The sequence below is a fragment of the Rana temporaria genome, chromosome 11, assembly GCF_905171775.1.
Source record: "Rana temporaria chromosome 11, aRanTem1.1, whole genome shotgun sequence".
NCBI classification, from domain to species: domain Eukaryota; kingdom Metazoa; phylum Chordata; class Amphibia; order Anura; family Ranidae; genus Rana; species Rana temporaria.
In genome coordinates this window covers 45,923,191-45,942,448 of record NC_053499.1, presented here as the reverse complement: position 1 = coordinate 45,942,448, position 19,258 = coordinate 45,923,191, and the positions used below count along the sequence as shown (strand labels likewise).

The window sequence follows — 19,258 nt, the reverse complement described above, 5'->3', positions numbered from 1 at the left end:
TGTGCTTTGTTTGGATGGTATGTGATAAAAAAAAAAAAAAAAACTCAGTTAAAGCATTAGCATCAGACAATAAAACCAAGTGTGCTTTGTTTTCCTACACGACTATAATATACAACACTTGTTCTGCTTCATTCAGTTTATTGTGGCTTTAATGACATTGCACAGAAATTCAGTCTACAAAACATATTAAGAAGAGACAATGTTGCAAGCCTCAGTCACACATCCACATCCCTACACACAAGGTAACCCCCCTCCTCAGTCCAATTAAAATGCATCCTTCTGCCACCAACCAGAAAACAGCTTTGCATCTACCAATCCCAGTCTGGCTAACATCCCAGCTACAGAGGGCTGCATGCCCCCCCTTCACTCCCCACCTCTAGCAGCGAGCGTGAGGATTGATCAGCAGGTCCCTGCTGAGCTGCTTGTATGTAACACGGCAGCATCCTCACCATGCTCCCTGCACCTTAACACTCTCCTCTCCTCCCCAAAGCAACCTTAAACCTTTAACAATACTGAATTCTGTATTTCTTTGCATAAAAGCAGGAGAGTGTTTTTTTTTTTTGTTTTTTTTTTTACACTGGGGTGTGTTTCTGTTTTTTTGTTTCATTCATTGAATCCGGTCTCCAGAGCCCTGCATCAACACAGGACGTACAAGAAGGCAAGGTGCAGCAGACAAGAGAGAAAAGCAGCTCTTTATTGATGGTGAGGACCGAGGGGATCTCAGTTGGGCGTCACAAGAACGGACAGGTTTATCCAGCAAGAGAGGGGGGGAGAAGAAGCAAAGACAGCCATCCCCCCCTCCCTCTCCATCCCCAGCCCTCCTCCCCCCTTTTCTCTTGAGGATTTTCCTTGCATCTGGATCCCCGTGGAAGGAGAGAGGAGAAGATGACCACGGTTGGGAAAGATGGTGGTGGAACGCCGCACATGCAATATGTTGGGCCATACCGGCTTGAGAAGACACTGGGAAAGGGGCAGACAGGTGGGTACTGCCGGAAACAAAGATGTAAAGGGGGAGGATTGGGTGGGAGCTAGTCATAATTCTGTAGGAGGACCTGTCATCGGAAATTGTCTTCTTTTAGATAAGAGCTGCTTTTTAATAAATTGCCAAAAATCTACAAGCTGGGTTGACAGGACAGCTGGCAATGGCTTATGGGCCTGGTTTCACCAGGGTTTCGCCAGGGTTTCACCAGGGTTTCGCCAGGGTTTCACCAGGGTCTCACCAGGGTTTCACCAGGGTTAGAACGGGGTGTAGGCAAGCTTTATTTAATCTAAAGATATATAGTAACTTCCCGTAGGTTGCATTATAGGGGACACTGGTGTTGCCTGGATGTCACGAGAGGACAGAGCAAAAGCAAGTTGTGGACAAATGACACTCATTGACACAAATTGAGAAGGATCCGCCGGTTACCAAGCAATATTAGCAAGTTGTAGGAGAATTCGTTGAGGGATACACTAAGTCAGGAAATATACGTAGAAATGCACTGTCATTGTATCTGCCTAATCTTTGCATAGTTGTATTGGTTGTAGCTGCCATATGTGAAAGACCTATACACAACAGCAGCTGATTGTCAACTTTTCTATTGTGTGATGAAACTGCCTTTACAAATACCGAGGCTTATTGAAATTAGATTGTAAAGAGCGTACTGAGGTTTATTTAGAAAATAATTGTAAAGAGCCGTGATCACGTGCAAAGTGCAGTAAAGCAGATTTCAGTTTACTGTAAACGGATCGTTGAAATACGAATGTTGATTGGTACTTCCGCTTTGCCCCTTGCTTTGCGCCCTAATAACCCCTAGCTTTTAGAGGTTATACTTCACAACTTTTAATGAAATGCTTTTATGAGAAAGTCCTAATATTTCAGTCGCACATGTTTTTTTTTTAAATGTTACCTATTTCAGTTGAAAGGAAAGTATTTTACGCAATGACAGCAGATTGAACACTTTGTGAATCGTACCCCAAAAAATAAGAGCAAATTCCCAAACCGTTATATTGCCTTTCAGAATTCTGCACTTTGTTGTACAGGATTATCCTCCCCATACCCAGCATATTGTAAGGTCTGGGGGAATTCAAGGCCTTCACACCTTTATACTGGTAGTACTTAAGACTTGGAAGAGGTCACGAATGCCTTTGTTAGCTGGCAGTGGTGGTGCTGACTTCATCAGGAATGGTAATAGATAAGAGAGCACAATTTACAGTATTTATTACCAGCCAATGCATACTGTTCCTGTGGAATGATTTCTATAGAGCAGGGGTGTCAAACTCAATTTCATCGTGGGCCGCATCAGCATTATTAATGCCCTGAAAAGGGCCGGTTGTATCTGTAAGATTAGATGTCCAGCGAATTCCCTCCCCTTACATTAGATGTCGAGTGCCACCCCACCATCAGATATTGAGTCCCTTACATAACAGTGCACCCCCTTTCCTTATGCTGCTGCTGGGAAGAAGCTGGATGCATTGCTTGAAAGCAGAAAGTAAGGGGTCTGAAGGAGGACCAGAGAAGGGCTGGAGCTCTCCTGCAGCTGCTGGAGAGGTGCGAGGGTCACATGAAATGGCGTGGAGGGCCGGATTCGGCCCACGGGCCTTGTGTTTGACACCTGCGCTAACAGGGTCCTTTTTTTAAACTACCCCAAGATGTAGGAGGCACTTTTCATCTTAATGCCCATTCTGAACAATATAAAGAATATATTTGTGGAATAACTAAAGCAGGGAAAACATAGCTACTTTTCCAGTTGGCTCTATTCCAATATTTGCTTTAACTTGTTCTTTGGTCTTCAACGTCCTCTGGTGTGAAACTGGAAGGACAACTACGGTATATCTTGCTGGGTATAAAAGAAGCTGGACTCCACCAGTTCCTGGAACCCCCAATTATGTCTTTCTATGGCTGAACTCTATGAAACGTATAAATGATGACATTAAAATGGAGCTCTGATTGTACTTGACAGTTGATTTAATAAGAGCGCAATCTGCAGTTGCCCGCAACAACTGATTATATCCTACATTTCATCACTTCACATCACAGAGCAGTCACAATTAAATTACATTTTTTTTATTTATTTTTTGGCTTTTGTAGATTATTATAATTTGTACTTTTCTATTCCCATTTAAATAAGGCCTTAATATGTAATTTACTGGTTAATTGCTTTCTTAGCTAGTGATCTACTTGCTATAGAGTGTCAGGTCAGTCTAAGATTGTCCTAGCCCAGGACTAATATAAGGAACGTCTCCATTTTTAATGAAGGCATGAACACTTGATGTATGGGTGACCTCTCACCCACCTCACACCAGTGTCAGCTTTATACCTTTCTCAATTACCCTTTGTGCATGGACAACCCTAGAACGATTTCCGTCGCTGTTTTACAAAGTGCCGGTTATGAAGTAAATAATTTAAACCTGTCCCAGTTTGTAGCTGAAAGTGAGTGATCTGATTAGAAGACGCTACAGGCAAGTGTGCTCAATGGCTGTAATAATTGTGTGAGAGGCTGGCAGTGAAGGAGTAAAATTTCATTGTGACAGCGCTGGTAGCGTGCATGCTTGCGTATTACCATTCGTCATACAGGGGGAACAATAGCCCCAGCTCAGATCTTCAAGGGCTTGGTGATGGGGGGGGGGGGGAATGTGTCCGGGCAAGCTTGAAATTTAGAAGGGGCTTTTTTTTTTATTTCCTTGGGAAGGAGAAGCAGGTGTTAGGACCGACCGGTGCGTAATTAGCCAGAGGGAATTATTCAGCTGAGACTTTCAGGCAATGTGAAAATTATCCATATGCCCCCCTTCTGTCAGTTCACACACAAAGGCAGATGACCCACCCCCCCCCCCCCCGCACACAAAGACACACACAACACAACACAGGCACATCACAGCAGATATACACCTCGCACTTCTTCCTTGTATTATACTGACAACACGCACCCCTGACCCTCCAATAACAGACAATGGACTGAGTAACAGATGTGCACTTTTTCCTCTTCTCGTCTACCCACCAAACTTCAAAATGTTTTGCATGTCTGTACTTAAGTATATACCATATATACTCGAGTATAAGCCAAGCTTTTCAGCACATTTTCTTGTGCTGAAAATGCCCCCCTCGGCTTATACTCGAGTCACCTTTTTGCGCCTGATCTCCCGGACTTTGGGGACCCGGTACCGGCCGGCCGTAGGTCCCCTGGACCCCAAACTTGGCACACATGTAGCCCCACTCTTCCTCTACAAGTGTGTTGTCCGGGGGACCTAGGGTCGGGGAGCACCGATTTTTCAAAGCCGGGCACCCCTTCCATAGACTCCCATGTTAAACAGTAATTTCTTTGGTGACTTTGGGGACCCGGTACTGGCCAGTCGTAGGTCCCCTGGACTCAGAACTTGGTACACATGTAGCCCAATTTCTCCTCTACAAGTGTGCAAAGTTTGTTGTCTTAGGGACCTAGGGCTAGGGAGCACCCATTTTTCAAAGCCGGGCACCCCTTCCATAGACTCCCATGTTAAACATCAGTCTAGTCATGGACACAGTGAGGCATGGGCACAGTGAGGCGTGGACACAGTGAGGCATGGGCACAGTGAGGCATGGGCACAGTGAGGCATGAACACAGTGAGGCATGGGCACAGTGAGGCAGGAACACAGTGAGGCATGCACATGGACACAGTGAGGCAAAGTGAGGCACAGTGAGGCATGGACACAGTGAGGCATGGACACAGTGAGGCATGGACACAGTGAGGCATGGGCACAGTGAGGCATGGGCACAGTGAGGCATGGACACAGTGAGGCATGGACACAGTGAGGCATGGGCACAGTGAGGCATGGGCACAGTGAGGCATGGACACAGTGAGGCATGCACATGGACACAGTGAAGCAAAGTGAGGCACAGTGAGGCATGCAGATGGACACCCTAGACTTATACTCGAGTCAATACGTTTTCCCATTTTTTTGTGGTAAAATTAAGTGCCTCTGCTTATATTTGGGTCGACTTATACTCGAGTATATACAGTACACTTTTATAAGAGGCCTATACAAGGCCAATTACTTCTTTCTTACCTCTCTTTTTTCATAAAGCGCCTACAAATTAGGGGGCACTTTACAAAGTGCACAATCACTACTCCAACAGTTTCCAGCGTCACACTGGATCATGGGAACTCAAGGTTAATGCAAGCAGACGTCATGACAACATATAAAATGCCCTGGTAGGATTTGAACACAAACCTCAGCGCTGCAAGGCTACTTCGCTAAACACCGCGCCACAATAATAACTGTCAACACTTATGCCCCGTACACACGATCGGATTTTCCGTCGGAATTCCGTTGAAGCTGTCTTGAATACACACTGTCAGACCAAATTCCGACCGTCCAAAATGCGGTGACGTAAAACATTATGACGAGCCGAGAAAAATTAAGTTCAATGCTTCCGAGCATGCGTCGACTTGATTCTGAGCATGCGTGGGTTTTTTCTTCATCGGAGTTGCACACAGACGATAGGAATTTCCTATTGGTTTTTTTTTTCATTGAAAAAAAATAAAACATGTTCTATTGTTCTATTTCTAAACAACGACGGAAAAAAAGTCCGATGGGGCCCACACACGATCTGAATTTCAGATGAAAAAAGTCCATCTGACTTTTTTCATCAGAAATTCCGATCGTGTGTATGCGGCATGACTTTATGTAAAGGCGATCCCCTACTTACAAACATCCCACTTACAAACGACTCCTACTTACAAACGGAGGGAGACAACAGGAAGTGAAAGGAAATCTACCCCTAGGAAGGGAAATTCTCCCCTGTAATGCCCTGTAATAATGCCTGTAATTCTCCACATGATCGGAATTTCCGATGAAAAAAGTCAGGCGCCCCATCGGATATTTTTCCATCGGAGTTTAGAAATAAACTGATGGAATAAAATCCTATCGGAAATTTTGATCGTCTGTGTGGAACTCTGATGGAGAAAAACACATATGCCCAGAATCGACGCATGCTCAGAAGCATTGAACTTCATTTTTCTCGGCTCGTCATAGTGTTTTAGGTCACCGCGTTTTGGACGGTCAGAATTTGGTCTGACAGTGTGTATGCAAGATAGCTTGAACTAAATTCCGACGGAAAATTCCATCGGATTTTATCCCATCGGAAATTCCAATCGTGTGAACAGGGCATAAGAGTTATTATGGGGAAAAGATGTCTCCACTGATGCTTTATCACCAGTCCTTGTTTCCCTAACAACCCAAATTTTTTAAAAGTGCAATTGTCATTGGGACAGAAAGTGAGGTGAAATCTTCTGAACAGGGGCACAGACAGCAAAACAAATGTTACAGGGGTGATAACCCTTCTCTATGTTTTCCACAAAGCTTAAAAATAGATTTTTTGGCTGGAGCTACACTTAAAAAATGTACCTGTTCCGACATAAAAACAAATTCAACTTAAAGCGGGGGTTCACCCTATCGACGGGAAATTTTTTTTTTTTTTTATTTTACCTTAAAATCAGGCATTGTAGCGCGAGCTACAGTATGCCTGTCCCGAATTTTTTACCGCCGTACTCACCTTGTAGTCGTCCATCGAAGATTCCGGGGAATGGGCGTGCCTATGGAGACGGAGGATGATTGACGGCCGGCTCTGGCGCGTCACGCTTCTCCGGAAATAGCCGAAATAGGCTTGGTCTTCACGACGCGTGCGCATAGCCTGTGCGCAGGCGCCGTGAAGAGCCGAGACCTACTCCGGCTGTCTTCGGGGAGAGTGACGTGCCAGGGCCGGCCGTCAATCATCCTCCCTCTCCATAGGCACGCCCATTCCCCGCGGGAGCCGGAATCTACGATGGACGACTACAAGGTGAGTACGGGGTTAAAAAAATCGGGACAGGCATACTGTAGCTCGCGCTACAATGCCTGTCTCGATGGTAAAATGTGTCGGGGGGGGGTGAACTACCGCTTTAAGAACAAACCTACAGTCCCTGGGCCAGATTCAGATACCTGAGCGTATCTGTCCGGCCCGCGTAACGTATCTCCGATACGTTACGCCACTCTAACTTTGGGCGCAAGTTCTTTATTCAGAAAGAACTTGCGCCCTTAGTTACGGCGGCGTAACGTATGTGTTGCAGCGTAAGGCCGCGTAATTCAAATGGGGATGTTGGGGGCGTGTATTATTTAAATCTAACTTGACCCCGCGTTTTTGACGTATTATTTGAACGGCGCATGCGCCGTCCGTAAAATATCCCAGTGTGCATTGCTCTAAATGACGTCGCAAGGACGTCATTGCTTTCGACGCGAACGTAAATTACGAACGACTTACGCAAACGACGTAAAATTTCAAAACTCGGCGCGGGAACGACGGCCATACTTAACATTAGCTACCCCTAATATAGCAGGGGTAACTATACGCCGGAAAAAGCCGAACGCAAACGACGTAAAAAAAAAGTGCCGGGCGGTCGTGCGTAAATCCTCATTTGCATATTCCTCGCGTAAAAATACGGAAGCGCCACCTAGCGGCCAGCCTGGAATTGCAGCCTAAGATCCGACGGTGTAAGACACTTACACCTGGCGGATCTTAGGGATATCTATGCGTAACTGATTCTCTGAATCAGTCGCATAGATACGACCGGCGGAACTCAGAGATACGACGGCGTATCAGGAGATACGGCGTCGTATCAGGAAATACGCCGTCGTATCTCTTTCTGAATCCGGCCCCCTGTCTTGTTTGTAACCCGGGGACTGCCTGTATGTGCTGGTTGTTTGTGTCCGCGCATTTTTTTTATTGTGTGGGAACTTTAGGGTCGCCCCCTTTTCTTCAAGCCAAACCCGAACACTTAAAAAATCTGTATGATCCATCGGACAATTGTCGGAATTTCCATGATCTCAAATTGTCCGACAACAAAAGTGTTCCGTCGGACAATTTTAAGGAGTAGATCAAGCCCTTTCTCCTCTCCTGTCTGTGTATAGGGAAAAGGCCTGTGTGCACCCCTATGCACTTGGTGATTGTGGTACTTGGTTTACTTGGGGAGCCACAGTCCATTATGAAGATTGTGTCCGGGTTTCAGGCAGTCTGAAACCCGGACACATGATTCGAAAACCTGGACTGTCCAGGTGAATCCCAGACAGGTGGCAACTCTAATGAATTGTCATCGCTGACTTATTTTAAAAAGTGATAATTCTGTATATGTCTTCCTGATCCTTGACTTGCTACCCAGTGAGCTAATGAGCTTAAATATGCAGCTAATGAAATCAGGACTCCTGACCTGCATATTTATTTGAGGCTAGTGACCCACCATAAAGGGAGGATAGAGATGACAGCCCAACAGCGGACATATTTGAAAACAGGTCAGCAATAGCGGCTCGCGTATTTTTATTCTGATAGGTTCCCTTTAACGTAGGATTCTACTCTACTGGATAAAGTGAAGCAGGCGAAAGAAAAGAGGGGTCCATTCAGACATGCATTGTGCTCCTGTTCCAGATGTGTGTTTATATTACAGTCCTGCCTCAGGCATTGCATTGCTTAAGTAGCCACTGTCAGTGCTTTGGGCTGTGTCACCAAAGACTTCTGAAACAAGCTGATACCATGGTTCATAGGCATGCTCAGGTGGTGTTCCAGGTGTGCCTGGGCACACCCTAATTACCCCTGTGTGGCGTAGATTCCTACTGCTGCCCGTGTCCAAGTCAATTACTGTCCGCTTCCTTTTCTGAATGAGCTTAGTGACTGATGGGTACAGATCCCTCACTGTGTTCATTCATAACCAAAGCCTATTAACCTGTGTTTAATTTGCTTCCGTTTGTGAAATAACAGGAAGCCGCTCAGTACAGAGCTTTTACCATTCATTCATTGTCCAGTTCAGCTGATGCTGCAGAGAAAGGGGCTGGGGAATCTCTGTCCTCTGCCCTTTGCTCTGTTGCAAAAGTGAGACATCAGGGGTCTCTTTAGATCCCTGATATTTCACCAAAGCCCCCATTGAGGCTCCTAAAAGAATGGTAAATAAAAAATACTGTAAAAAAACAATAAAAAAATAAATAAAATAGTGACACTGCCCACTTCCTTACTGACACCAACCTCTGCCTTACTGACACAATCCACTGCCCTATTGACACCGTCCACATTGAATACATTTTAAAATGTTTGTTTACATTTATAAGTGTGTGTCTGTGTGTGTACACACATTTTTATATATATATATATATATATATATATATATATATATATATATAGACACACGCATGTTTGAGCTTTGGGGTACACACCCTAATGCAATAGTCTGCGCACACCGTGGTTCTTGCAGGACCCAGAGGTGGAAGTAATCGGAGAGGGATTGGATGATGATTGGCTTGCTAGAATAGGATATAGAGGTATGCTCGTCCAATCCTTTGTAATGTAGGAGTGATGAACCTTATGCAGATGTGTTATGACTCAATAGGTGGTTTATTGTCCTAGAGGCTGCTCACCGGCAACTGTGGGGTCTTGCTGGACCCCCAGAGGAGTTTATTGAAGTTTTCAAAAGATGGGAGCACCTCAATAGCTTGCACAGACCTTTTATAAGATGTTTATTTTGTAACAGCCAACGCGTTTTGGGGGCTTAGCACTCCCCCTTCATCAGGGCTAAAAACCAGATGATGTAAGCACTTGGATTGGAAAAGGCTTTTTGCTCCTCCTGCGCATCTACTACAGTTTTAGTCTAGAGTTCTACTTTACAATAGTAGCAGCACTCTTTGTTGTAGGCTGACAATGCAAAGCCAGTACCTTGCAATTAGCAGCAGCATTGTCAGCCTCCTGAAAGGCTATGCCATCGATGAGGCCAACTGAGGCAGCTGCCTCATGGATGCATACCTGACACTCTTCGGTCTTCGGTACAGCTTAGTAATATTGTGCTTGATAAAATCGCAGGCTCAGTGTTACTGAGCTGCCCGCACAACCACTGCACTTGTCCCACTGGCACAGAAGCCATTGACACTGAGCTTGTTAACAGTGCAGATTCAAAGGTACACAGTCACTGTGCCTATCTTTGTGAGAGGCATGGTGGCAGGGCAAAGACTTTTATTTAGTGATGCTGAAACTTCCGAGTAGGCAGGCACACAACGTGTGTGTGTGTGTGTGTGTGTGTGTGCGCATGTGCGCACACGAACACACAGCCAGCACTAGCGCTGCCTGGGGTGGCCATCTTTGCCATGAGAAAGGATGGCAAAAATGGCCACCTTGGGCAGCATCTGCCCCCAGGCCTGCCATGTATACTCCTTCAGTTTCCTGTTGGGCTGCCTATCAGATCTATCAGATAGGATGTCCACTTAAGCCCAGTACACACCACTAGTTTATTTTTTGTTCAACCCAAAAAAATCTGGCAGCTGAGGTCGGAGCCGCTATACTAACAATGTTAGTACAGCGATCTCCCCTGCTGTTCTATTGTGTTCTGACAGGGGGCGCCCCCGCCAGAACACTCCCGTTAGCCATTGTCTGGGAGTGCTGATTGGGAGCCGGTACGGCAGACCTTTTTCGGTCATGAGCCTTCGAAAAAGAAGCCAGCCAAACAGCCAGCTTCTGTCGGACCGGCCGCCAAACACACAGGCGGAATGTTGGCCAGTTTGTATTGATGCTGATGCCGGGCCGACATTTAGCTCATGTGTACTAGGCTTTAAAGTGGTTGCACACCCTGTACAACCACTTTTACCTACAGGTAAGCCTAGATTAAGGCTTACCTGTAGGTGCTCGAACTATCTCCTAAACCTTCACGGTTAAGGGGATATTTAAATAATTACGGGCGCCGAAGTCTATGGCGCAGGAGGTCATGCCGTGACTGGCGTCTCCCACGCACATGCGCGGGAGTGACGTCATCGTGGCTTCGGCTAATCACAGTGCCGTAACCGCGATACCCGGAAGCAACTCCGGGACGACATGTCACCGCAGCAAGGGGGCTTTGATCCCAGATGAGTATTATATAATGAGCTAGTATGCTATGCATACTAGCTCATTATGCCTTTGACTTGCAGGTGTTATTTTTTTTTTTAAAGTGGGTTTACAACCACTTTAAGAACATTTGGAACCGTATACTGTATACAGTGCGTTATGATACCAAACAATGAAATATACATTGAGGGTTTAAGGGATAATGTGAATTAATATCTTCTAGGTCTCATACGAAAAAACAAGTAGAATTGTATCTCCCCAGTTTGTCAGTCTGTGAATCGTCTTGCTTTGGTACATCATTCACACCATCAGCATTTTCAAACAGTTTTCTGCTTTTTCCAATTGCTTGAACATGAGGAAACACATTGTTTTTTTGCAGTATGGCTTGTTCAAGTGCCGCGATGCGTGGAAGAAAAAATCATACATGCAGCATTTTCACAAGGTTTTCACTTTCCATCATAGTCTAGGCAAGACACATGCAAACCTCAGAAACGGCCCATCAAAACTGTTTATGACATGCAAAGCTTTGATAACATGTCAATGGTCTTTAATGCCCTTACACTAATAGGTTATTGTCAGACATTTTCAAGCAGTGACGGTATAAAAGGAATACCATTTCGATGGAAATTCCATAGATAACTGCTACTAAAGAATCAGTAGTGATGGAAGATATTCCCAGCATGTCTACCTACAGTACATAGCATATGTGTCAGCGGAGAAGGATACGTACATGACCTTGGGACCGGTTGCATCCCCTCAGGGCAGACCTATTTATATTCCTATTTTGGTTTAATGTATTTTATTCCCATTTGTGTTCTATGTATGTAGTTGAAGCCAGAAATATTTAACAAAGTGATGACATCATAATATATCATGATGTAGGTGTCTTTAGATGCTTGGCCCAGAGTTAGCAAATTCCCAGTGCCCAGCATAATCCTGGGTAGCTAGTGCTGTCATAAACAGAACTGCTCCTTGTATTTCCTGCTCCACACACTAAACAATTTTTATAAAAGGAGAACTCCGGGCAAGCAGCTCAATATAAGGGCTAAATACAACTATGTTTACTGTGTTAAAGTGGTTGTAAACCCTCTCGGGCAAGTTACAAGCTACAGGTAAGCCTAGATTAAGGCTTACCTGTAGGTGCTTGCAATATTTACAAGACCTACACTGTCTCAGAGATATTTGCAATTTCCCCGAGCGACGACTGCTTCGGAGTATGCGCCGTCTTGAAAGGCACGCTGTGCCGTTTCAAGCCGGGGTCATGCTGTTAAAGGCGGCTCCAGTGCGCATGCCAGTCAGAGAGCCAGAGTTTGCGGCCCCCGGAAGAAGAAGGGTGAAGATCAGGGCTCAAGTCCTGAGGGAACGCGTGGGAACGGAGTTCCTGCACTTTTTTCACAGCAGGAACACAGTTCCCTTTGCAGGACTAGAGCAGCCGAGCCGCCCGAACCAATCCTTCATTAAGCGGCGATGCCCAGCTCGAGTCACTGTCAGGGGCAGGCGAACCTTAGTAATCCTTTATGTTACTGGCCGCTTCCTGTTTATGGATTCATTGTGTAGTGTGCGGGTATTCCGCCACTTCCTCGATGCCGCAATGTCTCCTGGGAGCTTTTGTCATTTCCCAGGAGACATTTTGTCAGTTCCCAGGAGACATTGCGGAGGTCTGTCACGAGTTATCGCGGGATTTAGAAAGAACTTGCTTCTTTCTAAATCCCGCGATAACTCGCGGCAGACCTCCCAGGAGACATTGCGGCATCGAGGAAGTGACGGAATACCCGCACACTACCCGATGAATCCATATACAGTAAGCGGCCAGTAACATAAATGATTACAAAGGTACAGTGGATCGAAAAAAAAAAAAAAATGTGCGGTTTAGTAATTATGCATATGAGCGTATCATTTTTTTTTTTGGTGGGGGAGTGGATCTTGGGTGGGAGTTCCCACACTTTTTTGCCCAGGACTTGACCCCTGGTGAAGATGGATGCTCGCTGCCAGCGTGGAAGACGGTGACACAGTAAGTGTCACAAAATGGGCTACTATGCGATAGATAGTAGCCCATTATGCTTTAACTTTGCAGGGAAACCCCATCAGGGTTTACTTCCGCTTTAACAGCCAAAAACATATAGGGAAGGAGGGGGGTCCTTCTAAGCGTACAGTAGCTGTCAGGTCACAGGTAGATAATCACAGGTAGCTAGTGAGGGTGTCCTCACCTTGTTTGATGGCTGTTAAAACACATACGTGTAAACACTGCCGGGACAAGGTCATCTACAGCCTGGGAAGAACATGCCAAACTGCACCCCCCTCAAGATGTATGAACATTATGTGTCAGCACAAATGTTTCCAATCAAAACACTGAGCACTGTTCTGCATGCCTACCCCCTAAGCATAAATTCCTCCTTCCAGTACAAATCTACCCCCCGCTGAAATCCCCCATCTCAGCACAAATATTTGCCCCTCATCCCCCAAATCCTCCCAGCTCATATCTGCCCCCCCCCCCAAAAAAAGTTCACCCCTCATAGCACAAATCCTCTACTATTAAAATTTCCCCTCCCAATTACTCATCCCCCCCCCCCCCCCACACATTTTATGCGCATGTGCGAGTCTCGCGACGCTTTGTGAATGGGCGGCTGCTTTCTGGGATACACACGGTTCCCAGGAGGCAGCGCACCCCATTCCCTAGAAGACAGCGTGAGGAGGACGAGGAACAAGACCTGCCGCCGCGGACTAGAAAGAGGCAGATTAGGAAGATCCGCATAGCAAGCGCAATTTCTGGTAAAGGGTGGACCTCCACTTTATGCATACTAGCTCATTATGTTGCACTTACCTGAGATCGAAGCCCCTGAAGTCCTCCCGTTCGCCGCCTACGCCATGTCCCCTTGCACATACTTCCTGTTTTTGCTTCCCCAGTGCTGTGATTGGCCGGATCGGCGATGACGTCACTCCCGCATGTACGTGCGGGACCAAGAGATCCCGCGCATGCGTGGGAATACAGCATTAACTCTGGTTATGCCATTAGGAAAAAACTGCACTTTCAGTGTGCCTGCAATGTTGTCTTTGACGCGCATGTGCCGTAGACATCGGCGCCTGTAATTAGTGTAAATATCTCCTAAACCGTGCAGGTTAATGAGATATTTCTTGCACCTACAGCTAAGCCTTAATCAAGGCTTACCTGTAGGTGCAAGATGTGTGGTTGGGTTTACAATAGGGTTGCCACCTCATCCCTTTAAAAAGGAACACATCTGAATTACACAGATTCTGAGGCTAATTTAATGCAGATAAGGCACCAAGTGAGTTTAATTACCACCTTAATCAGCCACAGAACCTGTGTAATTCAGATGTGTTCCTTTTTAAAGGGATGAGGTGGCAACCCTAGTTTACAACCACTTTAAGCTGGTCGTCTACTTAGTAAAAGCAGTTCCTTAGGCTTCCACCACTCCATTCAATTTTCCAATTGAATGAGCCAGATGAAAAACTATCAGCTGAACAACACTGCCAGCAATCAGAATACAATAGCCCATACAAAATCCCTGTCAAGTATTTATTGACAGGGTTTTCCTGCTAGGTAGAGTCAGCCCAATAGTAGAAACAATTGGCCACTACCCCCACCTATAACTGGCCTTTGCAGTAAGGAGCACATAGGAGGGCAACGCATGTCAAACAAAACCAAAGAAAATTCCCAGCTGAACTTACCGACCTGCCTGCAACCAACCAAATTATCGGGCTGGTCGGTAAGTTGAGCTGGGAATTTTCTTTTGTTTGAGATTCATCCTAATGTTTTTCCTGGTGACCATTGTCACTGGTACAAAAAGCAATGGAAAAAACAAAATGTTACAGTTGTTAGAACAATCGTAAGCATAAATTGGAAAAAGCTTTGGCTATACATATACTTTAATGAGGTTGGAATGATAACTTGCCGTCATTTTCTCTAGCACTTCTAATATGCGTGCACTCAGGTCTCTACCCTACATCTGTTCAGTGGCAGTCAAGAAAAATGGTCATTCAATCCCACAGTCATTTTATGGGCTTTGGTATCTACACAGTCTTTGTTACCATTAGCATTGCCATGGGGGGGGGGGGAGCAATAATGCAGCTGAATATAAAATCAAACCCAAACCCAGTTATCTCTATTGTTCTGCATTTAGGCTCTATTAAAGTGAAAGTAAACCCTCCCATCGTTTTCAGCCAAGGAAGCTGCCATCTAATGCCACGTACACACGCTCAGAAATTCCGACAAGAAAACCGTGGATTTTTTTCCGACTGAATTTTGTCGCTAACTTGTGTTGCATACACACGGTCACACAAAATTCCGACCGTCAAGTACACTACAACGAGCCAAGAAAAATGAAGTTCAATGATTCCGAGCATAGGTCAAATTGATTCTGTTTTTTTGCGCGTCGGAATTGCATACAGACAATGGGAATTTCCGACAAGAACTTTTCCCGTCGGAAAATTTGAGAACCAGCTCTCAAATTTTTGCTGTCTGAAATTCCGATAGAAAAAGTCCAATGGGGCCTACACACGGTCGGAATTTCCGACCAAAAGCTCACATCAAACTTTTCTTGTCGGAAATTCTGAGCGTGTGTACGTGGCATTAGCCTGTGTTTAATCTACGACTGCCGATATACTGCACATGTGATCAGTTATGACACCAGCCATTGGATAGCGCCGCCCCCTCTCGCTTCCGCACCGCCACTGATACAATACATAGATTCATGCACTGCATGAATCTATGTATTGCCGCTGCGCCGACTATTCAGATGGCCAGCCCCCTGGTGAGCGCCGGCGGCTCTGATAGGCTTTCCGAGTACAGCCCTCAGGCTGTAATCGGCTTCCAAATACTTATCCAAGGGACGCACGGGGGGTGCGCTCCTTGGATAAGACTGACAGGCGTCTCAGCCAATGGGACCGTGGAAGGAGGATGGCCGACCCCAGAAAGGTAAGTGTCAGGCGGGGGGGGGGGGTAGCATTCTACAGGGCACAGTGGCGATAATTACAGGGCACAGTGGCGAGAATTGGCACAGTGGCGACAATTGGCACAGTGGCGACAAAGGGCACAGTGACGACAATTGGCACAGTGGCGACAATTAAAGGGCACAGTGGCGGCAAAGGGCACAGTGGTGACAAAGGGCACAGTGGCGACAATTAAAGGGCACAGTGGCGACAATTGTCACAGTGGTGACAATTGATGGGCACAGTGGCTGCGTTTGATGGCATGGCACAGTGGCTGCGTTTGATGGCATGGCATAGTGGTGACAATTGATGGCACAGTGGCTGCGTTTGATGGCATGGCACAGTGGTGACAATTGATGGCACAGTGGCTGCGTTTGATGGCATGGCACAGTGGCTACGTTTGATGGCATGGCACAGTGGCTGCGTTTGATGGGCCCAGTGGCTGCATTTGATGGGCACAGTGGCTGAATTTGATGGGCACAGTGGCTGCGTTTGATGGCATGGCACAGTGGCTGCGTTTGATGGCATGGCATAGTGGTGACAATTGATGGCACAGTGGCTGCGTTTGATGGCATGGCACAGTGGTGACAATTGATGGCACAGTGGCTGCGTTTGATGGCATGGCACAGTGGCTACGTTTGATGGCATGGCACAGTGGCTGCGTTTGATGGGCCCAGTGGCTGCATTTGATGGGCACAGTGGCTGAATTTGATGGGCACAGTGGCTGCAATTGTTTTGTTTTGTTTTTTTGTTTTTTTCGTTTGTTTGTGCCCCCCCAAAAATTTTGAGCACCAACCGCCACTGAATGTGACAGTTGCATTTCTGGCACCTGCCATACCGTTTTTGAAACAGTAAAATGGATGAATTTACTTCCACTTTAAATGTTCACTCTGGTTTGCCTCAAATGGCTGTGTCAGTGGTTGCTGCTGTTTCCATGGTGGCCCCTCATTTCAAATGGAGCTGATTTGTAGATAATGCCACCGAATCACAATGGAATGCATCACACAACTGCATTGAGCACTGCAGATCAGAGGACCTTGTAATGACAACTTAGCACCTGTATGAGCAGCAAGCCTTTTCATTTATATATGGAGAAGGAATCAGTAACCTTTCACCTTATCGGAGCAGGTGTTGTGTTCAGGGTCACCTAAGTTAAGTCCAATGTCCTTGGCTGATTTTAGATTAAACAATAACTCCTGGAAACAGTCACAGCTGTGCATACTGTATATCCAAGACTTAGCCAAACCACCTACATTGGGTGCAGGTTTCAAATTAAAGTTCTCCTGTCCCCGAAAAACAGTAGTCAGCTTGTGGAACTACCCCATGCCCCCATGCCCCCATTCTAGTTACTTGGGAATGGATTATTTAATAGAGATGTAATATACCACTTTATGTACCTAGTCACTGGCATTCTCTGAAATACTCGCTCTACATAATGTCTGCCTCTATTTAATGAGGGTCAAAATGTACTTTTGGATGAAAACTGGATGTTTTAACAATTTAAAAGAAAGCTTTTTTTAATAATATATTATCATTTCTATACAGCTGCAATGTTCCTTAACTCTGTGAATCATGGGCAGTTAACTGTTTTTTGTTTTGTGCTAAAATATATATTTTTATATTTTTTTTTATGTATTTAACCCAAAGAATTAACTATTAAGTAGCTTAATGTTGTCAGCTAATAAATCACTTTGTACTTACATGGATGCAGTTAGTACTCAAGTAACAGGATAATGCATATTGCATCAACATTACTAATATAACAAACAACAAAGGCCTTAATACAAGCGACAGTGTGACGAGTGTAGCTTGACAAAGTCATCAAGCCCAGAGGTATTTGTGGCTATTATGCCGACCTAGGCTCCAGTGGCAGCATGCTGCCCACACCCTGACAATATACTGCCCACTCATTAACTATATCCTAACAAATCCTTGACTGTTTGCTGCTCAGGACCTTGACTATATGTTACTCACTTCCTGACTATATGCTACCTGCTCCATGACTATATATTGCTGCGTCCCGCTGCTCATTCTATGACTACAAGTATATACAGCCCTCTCCCTGAATTTATGCTATCCTCTCAATAACTATAAGCTGCTCACTCCCTGATATATACTGCCCTCTCCCTGCCTATATGTTAGGGTTGCCACCTTTTCTTCAAGTCAAACCACACAAGCGGCACACAGCTATTTTTTTTATAGTATAAAAGTATAAACTATACATATATTTTGCAATTAAATAACATTTCTAATCATATTAAGTTAATCACAACAGTCCCACTTTAAGTCAGAGTGCACAGAGTTCCCCTTTTACATCGGAATTTGCAGAGTTCCCCTTTTACATCTGAACTTCCCTTTCCCTTTCACTATAAGGGGGGAGTCTGCAGACTCTGATGTAAGGGAGAACTCTGGGGACTCTAACATAAGAGATGCTCTGGGAACCCTGATTTAAAGCGGTGGTTCCCCTAAAAATAAAGTTTTGACATTGCATTTGCTATAATAATTACAGTTAGAATCGGCTGGTTGTATGTAAAAAATACCTCCGTACGTAGCGTTTGTATTATTCGTTCCCACCGCCACTTCCGGGTACGATGCTGGCGGTGGGCGTTCCTTATTGATGGACAGGCATCCGACCGACGCATCCATCGCGTCACGAGATGCCGAAAGAAGCCGAACGTCAGTGCGGCTCTATACGGCGCATGCGCAACGACGTTCGGCTTCTTTCGGCATCTCGTGACGCGATGGATGCGTCGGTCGGATGCCTGTCCATCAATAAGGAACGCCCACCGCCAGCATCGTACCCGGAAGTGGCGGTGGGAACGAATAATACAAACGCTACATACGGAGGTATTTTTTACATACAACCAGCCGATTCTAACTGTAATTATTATAGCAAATGCAATGTCAAAACTTTATTTTTAGGGAAACCACCCCTTTAAGGGGGAACACTTAGAACTGTGATGTAAGGGGGTCAATGTGTCTTCTGGTGTACAGGGGAACTCTAATGTAAGGGGTGCTCTGAGAACCCTGATATACCTTAGTGTACTCTCTCAGAGGCAGGAGGGAGAAGGATGGTGAACTCACTCGCCCCTTGGCAGTCAGCACCTCTCAGCCAGATGTATCTAAGGCTGCTGGACTTCACATTTCCGGCCCCCACTTTCCTTTTCTGAGGCACAGTGCTGGGGATTGGAGTTTGGGCAGACACAGAGAGGTAGGGGCAGGAGGGAAAGGAGCAGATCGAGCCCTCTCTCCTCTCCCATCTGTTTGTGGGTGGGGAGGGGGGAGAATTGTTAGTGCTGGCTTTGGGCAGTGTGAAAGAGTGTAACAGACACTATCGGCTATGATACTGCAGCTAGCAACCCTGCTGGGAAGCCATAGTCCAGTCTGAATAATGTGTCTGGGTTTCAGGCAGTTTGAAACCTGGATGCATGATTCCAAACACGGATTGTCAGGGTGAATACCGG

At 45.7% G+C, this 19,258-nt stretch overlaps 1 protein-coding gene across 4 annotated transcripts in view; it reads left to right on the top strand.

Annotated features, from left to right (window-relative positions):
* The first annotated feature begins 354 nt into the window (after window positions 1-354).
* The window catches only part of BRSK2 (BR serine/threonine kinase 2), a 265,934-nt gene continuing 247,030 nt past the window's right edge, over window positions 355-19,258 (top strand). For 2 of the 4 annotated variants that reach the window (XM_040328497.1, XM_040328496.1), the window contains exon 1: window positions 357-979. In XM_040328497.1, coding sequence (XP_040184431.1) covers window positions 886-979 — 94 coding nt within the window. In that variant the 5' untranslated portion in view covers window positions 357-885. Of the gene's footprint in view, window positions 980-19,258 lie in introns of all 4 variants that reach the window. The other 2 variants (XM_040328495.1, XM_040328498.1) reach the window with 2 other exon arrangements.